The 19205-nt window shown below is 44.1% G+C and overlaps 1 protein-coding gene across 4 annotated transcripts in view; it reads left to right on the top strand.

Annotated features, from left to right (window-relative positions):
- SLC8A3 (solute carrier family 8 member A3) overlaps positions 1-19205 on the top strand; it is a 127287-nt gene that overhangs the window by 12323 nt on the left and 95759 nt on the right. For 3 of the 4 annotated variants that reach the window (XM_037127299.2, XM_037127291.2, XM_037127281.2), the window contains exon 2: positions 6401-8246. In XM_037127299.2, the coding sequence (XP_036983194.2) occupies positions 6463-8246 (1784 nt within the window). In that variant the 5' untranslated portion in view covers positions 6401-6462. Of the gene's footprint in view, positions 1-6400; positions 8247-11166; positions 11215-19205 lie in introns of those variants that run through there. The other variant, XM_037127302.2, reaches the window with a different exon arrangement.

Genomic DNA, 19205 nt, shown 5'->3' with positions numbered 1-19205 from the left:
TATTACTGCAAGATTGTCTGTGTTATAAAGCCATGCTGCACTGCAGCCACTGCCCACATGGTTTTGTGCAGCAACCAACCTGAGAGCTTAGAGCAGAACGAGAAACAGATATTACTTCCCATGACATCATTGTAATCCATTTTTCCCGTAATTACTTGTTTGTCTCTGTCCCTCATCAGAAGGCAAACTCTCTAAGGTTGGGGATATGGTGTAGCTCGTTCATGGCTGCACTCCCAATCGCTAGCACAGTGCTTGGCCCAAAATGGGCATTCAAAGAGCAGTTCAAAAAATGGATTTGATCCAAGGTGTTTTGGTAAATCCAAAATGTTGGCTCTCCTTGACTTTCTTTTGGCCTCCCTTTTCCTACCACCTTCCCTTACTCTCTTATCCACTGAGGTCTGTTTGTGAGACTCAAGTCTGTGCCTGTCTTATATTATTTGGGTCCAACTTAACTCAGATATGCCCCTTTACTTCTTTGCCTCTTGAAAGACAGGCTGCCTGCAATCAAAGCTTCTTTGTTTTAATGGAACCACGGAGATCATCCAACCCAACATGAATTTTCTGGTTGGGGAAATTAACATCCTGAGAGGTTCACTGACTCTTCAAAGTCTCACAGCTTATTGAAGCACAGCTGGGAAAGAAGTTCTTTCCTTTTGGTTTCCAATTTAGGGCTCTACCACTGTCCTGTGCCTCATGAAGTACGTAGAGCCCCCAAGCTTGTGGTGAGGCCTCCCTGTCCAGAAAGACTCACCCTGTCCTCCTTAGGCCCTTGTTCAAAGGGGCCCCCAAATCCAGGGTACATACCAAGCACAGTGATTGACACCATGTACTCTGGAGTCAGGCTTCCAGGATGTAAATGCTTATTTTTTACTTACTATGATCTTGGGCAAATTAATCTTTATGAGCTCAAATTTGCTTATCTATAAAACAGGCATGATGATAGGAGTACTTTCTTTATTGTGAAGATTCAAAGAGGTGATGCACAAAAAACCTTGTTATATTTTCCTCTAGTTGTGACACTCAAACTACCTAAGCAACTGGGGTCACGTATTTCCTACTCTTGGAAGTACAGGGAATTTAGTTGCTGTATTTCTGGGTGGGCATGGGTGTGGGGGTGCGTTACCACAGAGAGGACTCTGCACTGACTCTTATCCCCTGTGGCCAGAGGAAGTGCAGGAGAAGACGTAGTGCTTTTGGACACAAGTGACACATTGGATCCAGTGCAGTCTGGCTGCACTTAAAATTTTAATGTAAATTGGCTGCGATGCCTGTGCAGGGGTCCAGATTTAGAAGCAGAGCAGGACGACTCTACACAGGCCAGTGACAGGCCCAGAGCGGTGTCCCCATTGGAGAAAGTGGAGGGCGTAGCAAAGGGAGAATTTGCTTAGTCTGGCCTGGTGGCTCTGTTTTATTAATGATCTGGAAGAGCAGAGGAACAGTGACTTTAATTAAATTTGCCAGTGATATTAAAAGATGTCAGGAGCCACTGCTGAGGACACAGACACCTTGCAGATGGCCCCGGGGGTGTTAGGAAAATAATCCAGGAAAGAGATGAGAGAGGCTGTGGGCTGAGCCTGGGCATCTGTTCAGCCAAGGAAGAGGAATGTGACATGGGGACACAGGGTCATCGTTTGCAGAATATACCCTAGGCCCTCCCTCTTTATCTGTATCTGTTCTGTTTCCAATTGGTTTCTAACTGATCTTCCTGCTCTGGTCTTGTCCATCTTAAGCATCCCAAACCCTTTAGCTGAATTGGTTTTTCTGAATGAAAAATCAGACCATGTCATTCTCCTGTTTAAAATCCTATCATTGACTTGTCACTGCCCTTCGGATACAATACCATTTTCCCACTCTGGCATAGAAGACGCCATAAATTTAGTCCTCCCTATGTGTCCAGTCTGCTGCATACCCATCTTCTGCCCCTTCCGCTTCACACTGAATTCTGTGTAATCCCATGCATACAGCAGGCTTTTCCATGTCTTTGCATCTTTGCTTAGGCTGTTCACTTTAACTCAAATGCCCTTCCCACTTTTTTTTTTTTTTTTGACTAGAGCTCACTCATGCTTAAAGACTCATTTCAGGGATCACCTCCTTCAGATGCCACCCTGGCTGCCCACACTGACTCAGTGGCTCGCTTGTATTCTCACAGCATTCTGCCCCTGCCTTAACTTATTGTAGTAAAAGTGCCTATTTGTGCAGCTATCCATCCTTGTTAGATTGTACCTTAGAGAGCAAACCCTGAGTCTTATTTTTCATTTTATCTACCAGCCTCTAGCACCAGGCCTGGCAAATCACCAGCTTTCATTGATTTTTGTAAAAATTAATGAATGGAAGAAGAACATTTGGGTGGGAGACTGTGTTAGGCAACCAAACACTACAACCCCCTGTAAGCCTGGGGACTAGGCAAGTGTACCAAATGGCTAGTCTCTCCGATTAGGGTGTGCGGGGTAGTCATAATGCTTCTAAGTCCCCAGGGGACTAGAAGCTGATTGGGGGTCATGGATGTTCCATAACAAAATGGGACATTTTAGTAAAATGGAATGTTAAAACCACAAATTGTATGTCATCTGTGTGTGGGTTTCAGCTTGACTACTTCCTTGCTTTATACTTTGAGTAAATGACTTAACTAAGACTCAATTTCATAAAACATCAAATAAGGATAAAAATAGTACTAATCTTATTGGATTGTTGTGAGGATTAACTGAGGAAATGCTTAGTATTATCACACAATAAGCAGTTTTAAGTGTTAGTTACTGCTATTAATATCTTCATTATTTGGGGTGGTTTTGAGGGGGTCTCAAGCTGAGTCATATCTCTGAGTATACCTTAGGGCTGATTAAGAGCCTTCTGGAACCATTTAGGTCTCTGAGGAGCTGGGGTAGACCCCAGGACGGGATCTGTCTCACTCAGCCAGTGTCTGAAGCACAAAAAAGTTACCATTGGCTTGATCATCTTCCTCTCAAGTCTCAGGCAAAACCATTCTGGCAAGGCTGGAAAGAACAACTGGGAATCACAAGTCATTTTCCATTTTCAATTCCAAGAACTTGGTGCAGACATTTTACTAACTAGCCTCCTTCTTGCCTTGTTTTCTTTCATCCTTTCCTTCAGTTCATTTTTCTCCCCCACAGGGAAAGTCTTTCTAAACAGGCCTCTGATTCTGAACACCTGATAGGTCATTTCCCATTAAAACCTGTTGCCACAGGTGTCTATAAAGACTGAGGCGAGCAAAGACCATGATCCTCCTAGATTTTCTTGGTGGGTGAGAGGAAGAGAGTTCTTATCCCCATTAATCAGGATAACATGACTGCTTCAGTGTGCCACATCCTTTGACTGCGGAGGGCCAGCTCTCTTCCCTAAACTGAGGATAGCCTACCTTCTTGGTGTTGGCTGGTCTGCGCAGCTGCCACCTCCTGTCACCTCGTTGGCTCTTGATCAAAGAGCTGCTCCAGCTGTGCCCACCTTCTGTCTCCTCTTGCATGGGGCTCATAAGAATCCACAAAGTGTGGGGTTTCCAGAGGTCAAGGCAGGGTGCCAAGATCCTTCTCTGTCCACATTTCTCCTGAATGGGTGAGTACCAAGCCTGTGAATGGGGTCTCTGTATACATCACAGATTATGAGCGCTTTTTCAATCTTTGAATATGGATGTTGAACATCTTTACTCACCCTCCTCTGCCATAAACAGTCTCATAATCTTTTCTCTTCTGAGTAAGGTCAAAGCCCAAAGCACAGTTTGTGATGACCCCCCAGTGCCTGGGCTAATGGGGAATGTGGCCTCAGCACTTGGCTGCCATTCTGGGGAATATGAAGCCAGGTTAATCCACACAGCCTTTTGGGGGTAAGGCCTTCAAGATTATAGTGTACACCAAGGTATACTGTGTCCTGAAGGGAATTTCTCTTTGACTACAACAAGTCTTGGGAATTTAAAGAGGTCCTAATAGCCTCTAAAATCAAGTGAGGATTTGTCCATGAGACCTATATATTCTATTCCTAAAGTAAATGGCCATAATTCAGATCATAAAATGTCTTTAAAGAAGGCTAATGTTGGAGTATATTAGTTGACTCAGGCTGTCATAACAAAATACCATAGACTGAGTGGCTTAAACAATAGAGATTAATTTTCTCACTGTTCTGGAGGTTAGGATGTCCAAGATCAAGGTGCTGGCCAATTCAGTTTTTGGCAAGAGCTCTCCTCTGGCTTACAGATGGCCACTTTCTTGTATGTCCTCACATGATGGACATCTCTCTCTCTTTTTCTCCCTCTTTATCTTTTTATAAGGTCACAAATCTTATCAGGTTATGACACTACCCTTTGCCCTTTGACCTCATACCCCAATTACCTCCTAAAAGCCCATCTCACTGCACAGTCACATAGGGGCTTAGGGTTTCAACACATGGATTTCGTGGGGGAGGGAGACACAATTCAAATTCGTAGCACTGAGGAAACTACCTTAGTGACTACAATATATGTATTTGAAAAACATACCTTTACTGATCAGTTACTAATTACTTAGAATACCATGATAAACAGAATAGACAGAGTCTCTGCCTTTATGTCATTCACAGTTTAGTGGATAGGTGAGGTATTAATCATATAATCTCACAAAAATACATTCATATTCAAAGTTTTATAAATGCCATGAAGAAAAAGTAAAGAGTGTGATGAGAGGACATAACATGGGGAGTTGACCATTTTGGGCGGTGAGTGAAAGTTTTTCTGAGAAAGTGTCATTGAAGCTGTGATCTAAAGGATTGGTAAGAGTGCAGATGCAAAGAAGAAACTGTCACATCAGGCATACAGAATGATGTCATGTGCAAAGGTCCTGAGGTGGAAAAAACCCAATATAAAAGTCCATTGTTGCTGAAAGGTAGTAAGAGGGAGTGTGGCAAAAGATAAAGGGGGGAAAGAATGAAGAAGGTAGCTCAGACCAGGCTTTGTAGGTCACAGGAAGGACTGTGGGCTTTATATTAAAAGCAAGAGGAAACTGATGAAGGGTTTCAAATAGGGAAGTGATAGCATAGGTTTGGGTTTTTTTTAAAGAAGATGACTGTAGTTTTGTGAGGAAATGGAAGAGAGAATAGCAGGAGTTGGAGCAGTGAGCTCAGTTTGGTGGATTCTGCATAGATTCTTCAGGTGAGGAGTCACGGTGTCTTGGGCCGTGATGGTGATGAGGGAGAGTTGGTAGGACTTAGTGCTGGATTGGATAAGGGACATGTAGGAGAAAGAAGGCTTGCAGACTACCTGTTTTCTAGCATGAGTAACCGTGCAGGTGGAGGTGCTATATTCTGAGGTGGGAAACAGCAGAAAAGGAGGAACAGGGTATGGAAGACAAAGATTTTGAATCCTTAAGTCACCGTACAGATGTGAATCAGCATTTATGTTACTAAAAGTACCCCACGTGGTTGTAGCAGAGGTGGAAAAATTGTCGAGTAGCTTTTTAAAAAGCTATTGCATGGTTATTTGCATTTTATGCTCTCTGAATGAGGCGGTGAGTGGAAAGAAGATGGGTCTGTAGTTTCAGTTGAATTTCTTCCAGACTTTTGCTCACCTTTTAATGGCTTGCGACCAGCAGATGAGGCTGCACTTCACCCTAAAATCTTGTCTACTGTGTAAAAATAAACTTATTTGAGAGCCACTTGCATGTTTTATTAACACTGATTTCCACCACTTGGCTCTTTCATTGTTTTGGTTTGGAATTTGAGTGGCTAACTGATCTTCATCTTCCTGTAATTGGATACCAAACCTGTTTCATAAGCCCGTTTTGCTGAAGGTCCTGAACATAGTTTACAGGGCCTCGGATTAGCTACACTGCAGGTAGCACTTACCACAGAATCACCTTCTTTGATTTCCCCAGCAGTCTTAGAATTACAGCTTGCTTGCAGAAGTTTTGCATTGAGAGAAGGAATTTCTTCCAAGTGGGCTCAGCTGCACACAAGCAGGGTGTTCTGTGTTGGAGTTTAGCACATGATAAAAGTTCAATTTAACATACGCTCTTGCAAACCTATGTTGTACAAGATTCGTGAGTATGATGACTGTGAGGTAAAGAAGGCTGAAAACCCTAGAAATGGTGTAGGTGGGGACAAAAATTTAGGTCATTCTTGGCCTATTTTAAGTAGATTCTTTAGAGCTATCACAGATAACAGTAGGGTTGGGAAACAGGACAAGATGGGCATCACTTATGTTTCCATTACCAACATTCCTGGCTATTTTAAGCCATTCTTCAACTGAGTCTCCACCAGATGGTCCTGAGGACAGAGGAGCTATTTTTCCAAGTGAGAGACTGTCCCATATGTTAGCACAATATGTCATTTGAGGTGAAATATCAGTTTGTATTGGTGGGAACCTGCCATTTGCCATCTCCCTTTTCCTCATTCCTTTTCCTGCCTTTCTGTTTTTTTCTAGGTCTCTGGCCCATCAGGAGGACCATTGGTGTTGCGGTGGAAGCCAGTGGCTAAGTCTTGTGTATGGCGTGGTTAAGGTTGCAGCCTCTCACCTCTGCCTTCCTCCATTTTGGGCTGATTACTTTTGCGCTCTTCCTGAATGGTCTTCGGGCAGAGGCTGGTGGCTCAGGGGATGTCCCCAGCACAGGGCAAAACAATGAGTCCTGTTCAGGGTCATCAGACTGCAAGGAGGGTGTTATCTTACCAATCTGGTACCCAGAGAACCCTTCCCTTGGGGATAAGATTGCCAGGGTCATTGTCTATTTTGTGGCCCTAATATACATGTTCCTTGGAGTATCCATCATTGCTGACCGCTTCATGGCATCTATTGAAGTCATCACTTCTCAAGAGAGAGAGGTGACTATCAAAAAGCCCAATGGAGAGACCAGCACAACAACTATTCGGGTGTGGAATGAAACTGTCTCCAACCTGACGCTTATGGCCCTGGGTTCTTCTGCTCCTGAGATCCTCCTCTCTTTAATTGAGGTGTGTGGTCATGGATTCATTGCTGGTGATCTAGGACCGTCTACCATTGTAGGCAGTGCAGCCTTCAATATGTTCATCATCATTGGCATCTGTGTATATGTGATCCCTGATGGAGAGACTCGCAAGATCAAGCACCTGCGAGTTTTCTTCGTCACTGCTGCGTGGAGCATCTTTGCCTACATCTGGCTCTACATGATCCTGGCAGTCTTCTCTCCTGGTGTGGTCCAGGTTTGGGAAGGCCTCCTCACTCTCTTCTTTTTTCCAGTGTGTGTCTTTCTGGCCTGGTTGGCAGATAGGCGACTCCTCTTCTACAAATACATGCACAAAAAGTATCGCACAGATAAACACCGGGGAATTATCATAGAGACAGAGGGTGACCACCCCAAGGGCATTGAGATGGATGGGAAAATGATGAATTCCCACTTCCTAGATGGGAATCTGGTGCCCCTGGAAGGGAAGGAAGTGGATGAGTCCCGCAGGGAGATGATCCGGATTCTTAAGGATCTAAAGCAAAAACACCCAGAGAAGGATTTAGATCAGCTGGTAGAGATGGCCAATTACTATGCTCTCTCCCATCAGCAGAAGAGCCGCGCCTTCTACCGGATTCAAGCCACCCGTATGATGACTGGTGCAGGCAATATCCTGAAGAAACATGCTGCAGAACAAGCCAAAAAGTCTTCCAGCATGAGTGAGGTGCACACTGATGAGCCTGAGGACTTTGTCTCCAAGGTCTTCTTTGACCCATGCTCTTACCAGTGCCTGGAGAACTGTGGGGCTGTCCTCCTGACTGTGGTGAGGAAAGGGGGGGACACATCCAAGACCATGTATGTGGACTACAAAACAGAGGATGGTTCTGCCAATGCAGGAGCTGACTATGAATTCACAGAGGGCACCGTGATTCTGAAGCCAGGAGAGACCCACAAGGAGTTCTCTGTGGGCATCATCGATGATGACATTTTTGAGGAGGATGAACACTTCTTTGTCAGGTTGAGCAATGTCCGCATAGAAGAGGAGCAGCCAGAGGAGGGGATGTCTCCACCTATACTTAATAGTCTTCCCTTACCTCGGGCTGTCCTGGTGTCTCCTTGTGTGGCCACTGTCACTATCTTGGATGATGACCATGCAGGCATCTTCACTTTTGAATGTGACACTATTCATGTCAGTGAGAGTATTGGTGTCATGGAGGTCAAGGTTCTGCGGACATCAGGTGCCCGGGGCACAGTCATCGTCCCCTTTAGGACAGTAGAAGGGACAGCCAAGGGTGGTGGTGAGGATTTTGAAGACACATATGGGGAGCTGGAGTTCAAGAATGATGAAACTGTGTAAGTAACCTTTCAATATTCTATCCCCCCATCCTTTGCCATATCCTTCTGTCCTTCTGCACTGCTCTTTAAAATGTTCCTTGTATTTGTGTTAATGTTGAACTTTGGTTTCATCACAGGTATGCAGGATCAGCAGACACTGCTGGCAATTTTGCCCCCAAACTCTCCTTCAGTTTTCTCACTCAAAATTGTTTCTGGGCAAAGAATCCAGTGACAGGATCTAAGGACACAGATTCTTATCTACTGAAACTCAACATGATGGCTGGTGGAGTGTGGGGTGACAGAAGTTTTGATATCAGATTTTTTTTTAAGATTTTATTTATTTATTTATTTATCTTTAGAGGGGAAGGAGAAAGGGAGAGAAACATCAATGTATGGTTGCCTCTAGGGAACTGGCCTGTTGCCTCTGCAGGGAACTGGCCTGCAGGGAACCTGCCGGCAACCCAGGCATGTGCCCTGACTGGGAATCGAACCGCGATCCTCTGGTTCACAGGCCCGTGCTCAATCCACTGAGCTATACCAGCCAGGGCATTGATATCAGATTTTGAAGAATTCTTTTGACTAAGTAAAAGCTAGGAGACTGTTTGGGTCTCTCCTTCCTCCTCTCCTCATGCCAAGGGCTTAGATGAGCATTGAAGCAAATCCTTTGCACTCTGAGACAGCAGTAGCCCAGTCAGGACATCCTCAAGAAAGCAAGTGGCATTGCCTTTTTTTTTTTTCAGTGCCATATTGCAGTTGTATTATGTAACCAGATTTGAGGTACCTCTCTTTCAATTTGGAAATTGCAAAATTGATGGAAACTTGGCAACTTGTTTAAATGCCCATGGCCTATCTTATGAGGCTTGCCTGGTCTAGGTGAGATGGGTCAGGCCGGCCTGGGTACTGGATGTGTGTTGGAGGAGCAGAGCTCCCAGGGCAGCAGCCACCTGTCTTTAGTCACAGGTCTAAGCTCCAAAATCTGGCTAAGCAGTGAATGAGAAGCCTCCTAAGAATTGTGGGATGAAATACCACAATTTATCTTTGTGGTTATCTTTGTGGTTATCTCTTTTCACAGTCCGGAATTCTCCTGAGATAGTTTTCAGGTTACTGCCCCATTTAGTCCTCCTTATGCTGTGGGTGTCACATGTCTATTGTTTCAGTAACTCTCCCCATGGAAACTCCTTGCACTGGGTGTTCTGTCCCTTTTCAGAGAGATAGCTGTGAAGAAGAAAGCAGAATGACTTTCTCCAGGACCTTCAGTTTATGGGAGGGTAGACCTTCCAGGGTGGCCAAGAAGGATGGGGATGAGAAAGGAGAACCTTGTCTCTGAATTCCTGCTTGTGGCCACAAGCAATATGCAGTAGCAGGAGAAGGTGTGAAGAGCAAAAGAGGACTCTATAGGAAGGGGGGATGTCAAACTGCTCCGAGAACCTGCTGAAAACACTTTCTGTGGGAAATGGAAACATACCACTTCCAGAAGCGCAAAGGAAGTCATGGAACAGGGTGTCCATAGAACCAAGGGAGAGATGTCACAGAAGAGCCTCTTCCCAGGTCCAGCCTTGGGACAGAGCTCAGAAGGGGTTGGGTTCTGCTGACAACAGAGCTTAGTGGGTCATCCCTGGAATACTGTTCTTGGCCTTCCTCAGTTTCTTCCTAATAATGTGACTTTGGGCAAGTCATTTAGTCTTCACTCTAGAAGCAAACTGTCTCATCTGTAAAGTGGGAATAACAACACTTTGCATGCCTAGAGGCAGGGTCGGATCTTTTCGCAGCTCCTCCCAGCCCTAGGATTTTCTGTACCACTGACATAGGCCACTCACTGTAGGTCATATTTGCACTAGCCAAAGGTGGGGTAGGGAATGTTGTTTCCTGAAGGGAAATAGCCATTGACGAGTTGATTTATGAAAGCTCTGTTTAGTCACTTTACTGGTAAAGATAGTCATTTGTTAGCATAAATAAAAACATGTGACTTCTAGAGAATACTGTCCATTTATATGTGCTTTGGGGGAGAGGGTTTATACATGTGAATGAAGGACAGGCCCTCCCTGGGAAGACATACTGAAATTTCTTACGCATTTATGGCAATGTCAGTATCTAAGAGGTTATTGTTGGGCATTAAATGACATCAAGACCACAGTATTGGCCATAATTTGATAGTCTTGTGGTTCCTCCAATTCAGTACCTGTCTACTAAGGGCACTGAGGGGTAGTTTTTGGGAGATGGAGGCCTGGCTCCCAATTTCTCTGTCCCATTAATAATCAGTTGTGCATCTAGGACCTGTGAATATGTTAAACCTTCCTATTTATGTTTTCAGCTTGAAAACATAAGTCAGCTTCTGGGTGATATTGGTTCTAAGCATATATCAACAGATTTGAGATTCTGGTCCAGGTATCCTAGGGTTTAGTGAACAAGTTTGGGTTCCCATTTGTTCCTGTGCATAATTTTCTAGACTTCTGTAGACTTAGACTGCCCCTTTGGTCCTCTTGGCAGAGGAATGAGTCCCAAACCTGCTAGTCTCTCCTCACATCGCAGCCCTGTGCTTGATACTTAATTTAAATTTTTTTTTTATATTTTAGAGAGAGGGGAGGGGAGGGGAGGGAGAAAGAGAGCAAGAGAAACACTGATAAGAGAGAGAAACATTGATTGACTGCCTGCTGTACATGCCCCATCTGGGGACTGAGCCTGCTAAGCATGTGCCCTGACCAGGAATTGAACTGTCAACCTTTTTGTTTGTGGGACAGTGCCCAACCAACTGAGCCACACCAGCCAGGCCTTGACATTTTAAATTGTAATTTTATTGCAGCAGTATGATGTAGCAGAAAAACCATGAAATCTAAGTTCTCTCTGCTATTTATTTATCCATGTAGTTTGGGGGGATTTTATTAATTTATGAGATTATTTTCTCATTGGCAAAATGGGGATAATAATGTTTCTCTTGCAGGACTGTTATGATGATTCAAGATATTGTATGCAAGGTTCCTTGTACATGGTATGTGCTTAGTAAATAAGGCCATTAATAGTAATGTCGATGCATTAACAATAATCCTCAGAAGACCTCATTGAAGTGATCATGTTACTTGGATTTCTATGTGACCCTCATTAATAAGCATGCTAGTTTTTTGACTGCCATGGAGATTCCCAGTGTAAACTCATAAAAGATTAAAATATTAGAGCCAGCAAGGACTTTAGCATCTCTTTAGAGTGGTGTTTCTCAGATTTTAGTGTGCTGATGAACCACCCAGGGACCTTGCTAGAATGCAAATTATGTTTCAAAATGCCTAGAGTAGGGCTGGAGATTCTGCATTTCTAACAAGCTTGCAATACTGCTGTTCCCACCTTAGAGTTGAAAGGCTCCAAATCTCTCAAGCAAACCATGAGCCTCAGGAAGGAATGTGACTTTTCAAATGACTTGCTTAATTGAATCATGAGTGCTTGCTTTCCACTTCCTACTGAAATTTCCAGTTCCAGGTCCAATGCAACCCCAGCTAAGCTAGAACCTAGCTCTTATCTGAGACCCTGCTAATTGCAGTACCAGTCTACAAACTGAAATCAACAGCCTCAGGTTCTTAGACAGAAGCTGTGTGATGCCTGCAACAAGTCCACTTTCTCATCCCTCCCTCTTTATGTGGCTTAATTTTATGTAGCTACCGGGCCTGGCAACATTGTCAGTTTTGTCCTCACCACACTCCTCTAAATCTATCCAGGTTGAAGCCAGGCCTGTGCTCCACCAATAATATTGGGTCTGTGAATTCACTTATTTGGTTTTATGCTTTACTTCTTCAAAGATGGTAAGATGGAAGGACATGGACTTTGGAGTCTGACAGACAGATGTGAATCCATCACTGACCAGCTGTATCATATTGAGCAAGTCACTTCACTTGTCTGAGTCCCAGATGTTTTATTGGAATGATAGGAGGAATAATATCTATCTTGCAGGGGTATAATTAAGTATTACATACAGATGTGAAGAAAATGCACTGTTAGCAAAATGCCTGCTCATAGAAGGTGCTCAGTCACTCAGTAGACATTCACTAATTATCTGCTGCGTACTAGGTACTTGGGAGATACAGATAATAAATAAGACAAGCTGGCATCTCAGCTCTCAAGGATCTTGATGATGGAGAGGACACAGACATACAGACAAATCAAAACACGTGGGAGAAGTGGTACGGTAGTGATAAGTTCAATAGAAAAGGAATAAAATCTCCTTGCTGTGTGTACAATGCCACTAAAGTCTTTAAAGTCACCTCCGTTAGGAGGTAGTAGTGAAGTAGGTGGCTGGGGGTGGGTACATGATTACTTTAAACTCACGTTACAATAAACTCTTGGCATTTGAGAGGGATACTATTGTGTCTTTGTGATCTGGAAGAATCCCCAACCTTTACGACTACCACTACAGTACATTACGAGAATCGTGGCCTTTGAGCCTACTGCAGACACAGCAAAACCTCAGGGAGGCGTGGGTTCTGCCAGCACGTTAATCTCTCTCACTAAACACGTGACTGGCTCCTGTATCCCCTGCTCACAGCACGTCTCTGCAAAATAACAGATTACTGCAGCTCATGGACCTTTGGGGTCTCTGGGAATAGTCAAAGCCACAGATGTCAAATATGCAAATGCCAAGGTCTGCTGTAATTAAATAGCATGGGCCACTTTCGAAGAAGAAGGGAGCAGTAGCTATGCCACAGATTTTCCAACAAAATTAGACTGTTCAAGCTGGAAGGTATCTGACAGCTTTTTTTTTTTTTTTTTTATACAAATTACGAAGCTGAAATCCAGAGAGGGAGAATGATTTATCCAAGATCATACAGCTATATACGAAAGAAAGTTAGTGCTGGAAAGGAGTTTTTGAAGGCTACCAATTTAATATCTCCCCTACCTCTTTGGACTTTTCTATTTTATTTTAACCCACCAGAAACATGTTAACTTTGGAAAGAATATGGAAATTCTTGTATGGAAGACACTGAAAATACAAATCCAAGAATACTATGTGACTAATATGTTAACTAACACTAAGAATATATTATGAACTATTTTAAATCTCTCGGTTCACCTTGAGACTGTTCAAGAAGGAAAATGTTGAGCCCATGGAAATTTTAAAAATAAAAACTTTCTGTTGGCAATCTTTTACTGAGAAAATGTGGCAGGCATAGCTGGGACATCTTTCAGGCAGTGCTGGGAAACTGCAGACAAGACCTTGTTCTATGAAATTATGAAAAATTTTCCCAAAATGATGCAGGCCAAATCCAGGAGTATTTTCTCCTTGAAGTTTCAACCCTTAGGAATCTTTCCATCAAAGTCTATAAAGATCTGGAGTGCTCCAGGACACGATTTGAACATTCTCTGCTTTGTCTAAAGCACAGTAGGCTTTTCTTTCCTTTTCTTTTGGCTCAGCCAAGTGTTAGGATAGTCTCTTCCCTGCCACACAGGGAGATGATTTGCCTCCAGAGTCACAAACAGCAAGCTTAGTGAGGGTGGGAGTCAGTGGACATAGTGATAATTCTCCAAGGACTGGCATCCCTCCCTTGTTCTTCACCTCTGTCTTCAGTGCCTGAGTTCCAATAACAAGATCTCTCCTCAGCTTTAGGTAAACAGTCAGTCACCAGGACCCATGGCTTCATAGTGGAACTATGTGTTTGGCTTAGAGTTGTCCTGAAGAAGAGAATCCATAGCTAAGCCCATTGTTGAATGGGGGGAACTTAACAGCACTGTGGAACATTTCAAGTCGGCTGCTCGACACTTCTCCCCCTTTTGGGTCCAAAGCAGTGATTGATTGAAGGCTATGTAGCATTTTTAGCAGAGCTTTGGATGTTGTGCCCAGAAAGTTCCCACGTCCTGATGGGTTTTTTTGTTTTCTTCTCAGTTATTGAAATTGCCAAAGATTGTATCAAAGAAGGACATATTCCAACTCCAAAGTCCATAAAGCACCCCAAATCTACTTAAACCTCACATGTCTGCAAAAATCACCACAAGTCCAGAGCCTTTCCAGTTAGTTTGTTTTAGGCCCAAGGGTGCAGTATCCCTTGGCAACACTGGATGAGGCACCACCCCCTCTACCTGACTTGGTCAGGGACCATAGACAGTAGAGCATCCAATGTGTCTGCCCCCGGTCTTCTCATATTAATTCATTCTCCAGAAAACTCAGTGTTCTCTGAGAGTTGGAGAGTCTCAGAGTTGGAGAGTCTACAAGGCACAATGTAGGTTGGTCTCGGGAGAAAGGCACATTGTGATTGGAGATGACCACATGACTGGCCAGTCAGAAAATGAAACAGTCTGATCCTCGGAGCAGGCTCCCCTGCATACTACTTGGAGAGGTGCTCGTTTGGACTTCAGGAAGTAATAATAAAGGGGAACCGATGGAGCTCTGCCATAGCTTTGCTTATTTTGTCTTGACTTCCGGCTCCTAAGGTCAAACTTCCTCATTCACTCACATGAGTGACAGAAAGGGACACTGGGCAAAGTGAGGCAGGTGAGTGGGGAGGACTCGTCCTTGTTGTCCAGGCTTTCATCAGTCTCCCAGGTGTGTTTGGGTGGTGTCTGAGTACTCATTCCCTCTCCACCTTGACGGGGGCTGTGTCCCCGTCAGCTCTGTAGGGAAGACAGTGGAAATTCAGAGCTGTGGGCTTCGGTTTATTCAAGGTGTAGTTTTCTTGTTATTTTTAAAAAGAGAAACTAAATTGTGCTTCTAGAACCCAAGAGAAAGCCCTGGCAGAGAGCCAGTAGTATATACTTGAGAGTTGGAGAGAGGGGACTCCTTGATGTGCAGATACACAAGTTCCTATATTTAAATTCTGCACAGTCCAGAAGCATTTGGGAGGAATCAAATACTTTGAGAGTTGCTAAGTGACCATGAAGGAAAGCATATGATATAAACATTCTCAGGTGGCAGGCCAGTTATCATTCATAGGAATTACATTCCCACCCCTACCACCTACCCGGTGACCAAATAGGAAGTTACCTGGATACATATAGAAGAAAGTAGAGTTGAAAGTGAAACTCATCTGTTAGGGAAGAATTTGCCTTTATGAAAACTGAGTCATCCATAGGTATGTGTCTATATTTAAGTTCAGCTATTGATGTGGCACCATGCTGACCCATTCTAGCTATGGGTCAGCATACCTACCTGGATACAACCTGGTTAACCTGTCCCTGCCTGAGCCCAGCTCATTTACCACTTGGTTGTTGGGTTTCATAAAACCAGTTGTTTATGATACATACAACACTCTGTTGTGTGTTCATTCGTTGCTGTTTTGAGAATGAGTAACATCGTGACAGTAACATAATACTCAGCATATGGCAGCAGAACATCTTGTGGATTATGGATGACAATACTGCCAATTCTCCCTAGTACTCCATCTTTCTCCAGAGCTCCTGGTCTTGCTTTGTTGTCCTTTTGGTTTTCTCCTTGTGTGATTCATATGAGTTCTCCTTATGAAGCCCCTACCACCTGACCCTCTCTTGCAGGGCTGTGGTGCCATAGGGTGTACTGTGCCACCGTCACTAGGGCTAACCAGAGCATTCTCATCTGCAGACCTTCATATCTGCCAATCTCAAGTTCCCTCCTCATACTTTACCTTCTGTCTGTATACCCTTCTCTTAACTTGCTCTCTCTTCTGAATGTCTTCTGCTGCATTGTTTCTTCCTCTGCTGTGCATGCTACAGGTGCTGTGGATGTTGGTGCTGTGACTTCTACTCCTGCTCACACTCATTACCTCCCCTTCCTGTTTCTGTTAGTACTGTCTCCTTTTTTATTCTTATCCCAGTCCCCGCATCCCCTTTCTTCACACTGTTGGCACCTGTAGTTGGGTTGCCTTCTGTCTGCCATCTGATCCACACATTCCCTGAGTGATCAAGAGTCAGCCGCGTATCACTTAAGAAAGCCTATCATTTCCACAGAAAGAACTAGCATCATGATAATACCAAGAAGACCAGTGCCTCCCTGGAAACAAACCATGCGCTGTGGTGCTTTTCTCCTTCACCATAAAGTGTTTGCCTGACTGGATGTTAAGGCAAGAAGGTCGAGTTGTGAGGATCCAGCATAGACTGAAACTGGTACCGGAGAACCCTCAGAGGCTGAGCAGGCTCTGCTAGGTCCCATGGTCTCTGCCTCCTGGCGTCTCCGCTACTCTCTGTGGCCTTCTCCTGTATAGCCTCCAGCTTGCAGTGATACCTGTTGGCCCAGTAGTCCTATCTTATGGCTCTTCCCTCCATATATGCTTTCAACTCCTGCCTGGAGAGATATTTCTATTCTTCCAGCTCAGATTCTCATGAGAGAGAATCTGATACCCACCCAATCCACACCATTATTTCTATAACTTGGCCACATGAAGGCCACTGGCCAGATAATTGTTGGATGCCCTATATCAAACTAAGCAGCTCCCCATCCCCACTCCTACCCCAACAGTAATCAGTCATACTGGACGGTAGGGTGGAAAAGTGGAGTTGCCATGGGGATTCCATGGTAAGCTACCTAAACAGTTGAGTAAGTGGTGGGCATGTCACTTAGAAGGAAGTCCCAGGTGAGACAGTCTGTCACTTCGAAACTGACATAGTACATACGGTTTGCAGTGCCACAGGGAGAGCGTTGTTTTTATAGGGGTCTGTGCTGAGGCAGTAGGCTGGAGCATGGGAGAAATAGCCACCTCTCAAGCCCCCAGCCCCATCAGATTCATCAAGCTGACCACTGATTCAGCAGCCAAGATTAAGCTGGTTTCTGCCCAGGTCAGCAGAAAACATTCTCAGAGCCTGATGCTCAGGGACACAAATCTCAAAGCTGCCAGGGTCATCCCCCCCCCCCCCCCCCCGCTTACCCTCCTCTGCTTTGTCCTTTCCAAGATACTAGCGTCATAAGATAATCTGCTGTCATCTTCAGGTGCACTATTTGGGTACTGAGTCACTATCAAAGCCTCTTTCTGGGTTTGAGTTTCCGGAGCAGTCTGTGTTCCAGATAGAGGCAGAAAGCTTCCTTGCCACTCATGCTAGCCAGGGATAGAATGACAGCTTTTCCTGCCTCTCCCCTCCCCTGCTGGACAGCTGGTCAGCTGGACTCCAACAGAGCCAGCAGGCACCCCATTTTTATCTTTGGAGCTGTAACTTGATGCCTTTCCAGGAACTCCCCGGAAGCCAGAGCATTCTCATCTGCAGGTGGCACAGTGTGTGACTGTCAGGTGCCAGGGCACAGGGCTGGAGTTACAATAGGGCTCCTCCTAGGTCAGCTCCAGTCAGTTAGTAGTAGATGTCCATGGGGCCATCTTGGAAAGGATGGTTGAGACTGTATCTGGGCTCAACTGTGGATGTGAAAAGAAAAGGCCAAATGTCAGTGCTAGTCTGGGGATGAGAGATGGAAAGAACTTTGTGGGGTAAAGAAACTAGGAGTCTCCCTCATTAGCATGAAGTTGCCACTATCTCTCCAGTACTGGCCTAATCCTAATGGGAAAAACTCATTGAATCACACTTTTCCTCATCCTGCATGATACAGAACCTTCTTCTATTCCCCGAGTGAATCCACAAGGATATAAATTCCCATTGGACACACAAAGCAGATAATGTTCTTATTAGACCAGAATCTTCTAGAACCCCTACTGACCTAGTGAGTTTCATAAAGTTGACCAGTGGTTCCCAACCAGATCCCTGATGCAGGCCATTTAAATTATCTGCCTCTCTTCATGGAGCCCATGTTTTAGAAGATTACTAGCTGAAAATTAATTGGACTTCCATTTTTTCATAAAACAGAAAGATAACTAGTGTTACTATAGTCAGTTAATATAACCAAAGCATAGGGAAATGACACTTTAATTAACCTGCGTGGACTATTGGAGTAGAGAGAACATAACCAAGGGCCAACTTTCAAAGGAACTAACTGCTGTAAAATGCTTTAAAAATACTAAGCTCTAATTGCTAAAAGTTGTTTTGATGAGAGTGACCCCATGAGGGATCATAATGTTATAGACTCACAGGGGTGTGCAACCTTTTGGTGTCTCTGGGCTGCACTGGAAGAAGAGTTGTGCCACACATTAAATACAGCAACACTAATGAAAACTGATGAGCAAAGAAAAGGTTTTAAGTAAATTTACAGTTTTGTGTTGGGCTGCATTCATAGCCATCCTGAGCCAAATGCAGCCTGCAGGCTGTGGGTGGGATACCCCTGTAAAGAATATATCAGAATATAGGGCACAGCATTGGTTACCTGGGCTTCACTATTGTTCAGATCTTGGAGAAATATTACTATTATTGTTATTTTCTTTATATTGTAAAACTTCTAATATTAAATGAAAATATAAAAAGTACAAGGATATTGTTATACCTTTAGGATTAATATTATCATTTCCTTCAGATTAGTTAATAGAGTCTATGAAATATTAAGTAATTGACCCTAGAACACAGAGCTTTTAAGAACTCTTAAGAGAGCTCTTTAAGAGATCTAGTATCAAAATCTAGATCTTCTCCCCTGGCTGGTGTGGCTCAGTTGGTTGGAGCACATTCCTGTAGCTAAAAGGTTGCAGATTTCATTCCTGGTCAGGGTACATGACGAGGTTGTGGGTTCAGTCCTCAGTCTGGGTGCAAGCAGGAGGCAACCAATCAATACTTCTGTCTTGCATGGATATTTCTCTGTCTCTCTCTTCCTCTCTCTCTACAAGCACTGGAAAACATGTCCTTGGATGAGGATAAAAGGAAAACAAAACCTAGATCTTCTGATGCTAAACCATGTGATCATTCTACTGTGCTACATATTTTAGCCTCAGAATAAGGTCATGAAGCTGAAAGCAGAAGGCTTTCTTCTCATATGGAAGAAGCTAAGAGCACATCCCATATTTCTTCCTGAACATCAAAAGTTGTCTTCTTTCTTCTTAATTCAGGGGCAACTAGGCCCAGTGAATTGGCAAGGGCCAAGTAAATTCTTTAATGTCCAGCTCAGAAATCTGGTTTCATCACCCTCGACTGAAGGCTGAGATCCACCCTTGCCCAAGCCAGTGCACAAGG

This window comes from Artibeus jamaicensis, unplaced genomic scaffold (genome assembly GCF_021234435.1).
Source record: "Artibeus jamaicensis isolate MK-2021 breed Jamaican fruit bat unplaced genomic scaffold, CSHL_Jam_final contig_851, whole genome shotgun sequence".
Classification (NCBI taxonomy): Eukaryota; Metazoa; Chordata; class Mammalia; order Chiroptera; family Phyllostomidae; genus Artibeus; species Artibeus jamaicensis.
Note: the sequence above shows the minus strand (reverse complement) of the source record. Positions and strands in the feature narration are given on the sequence as shown.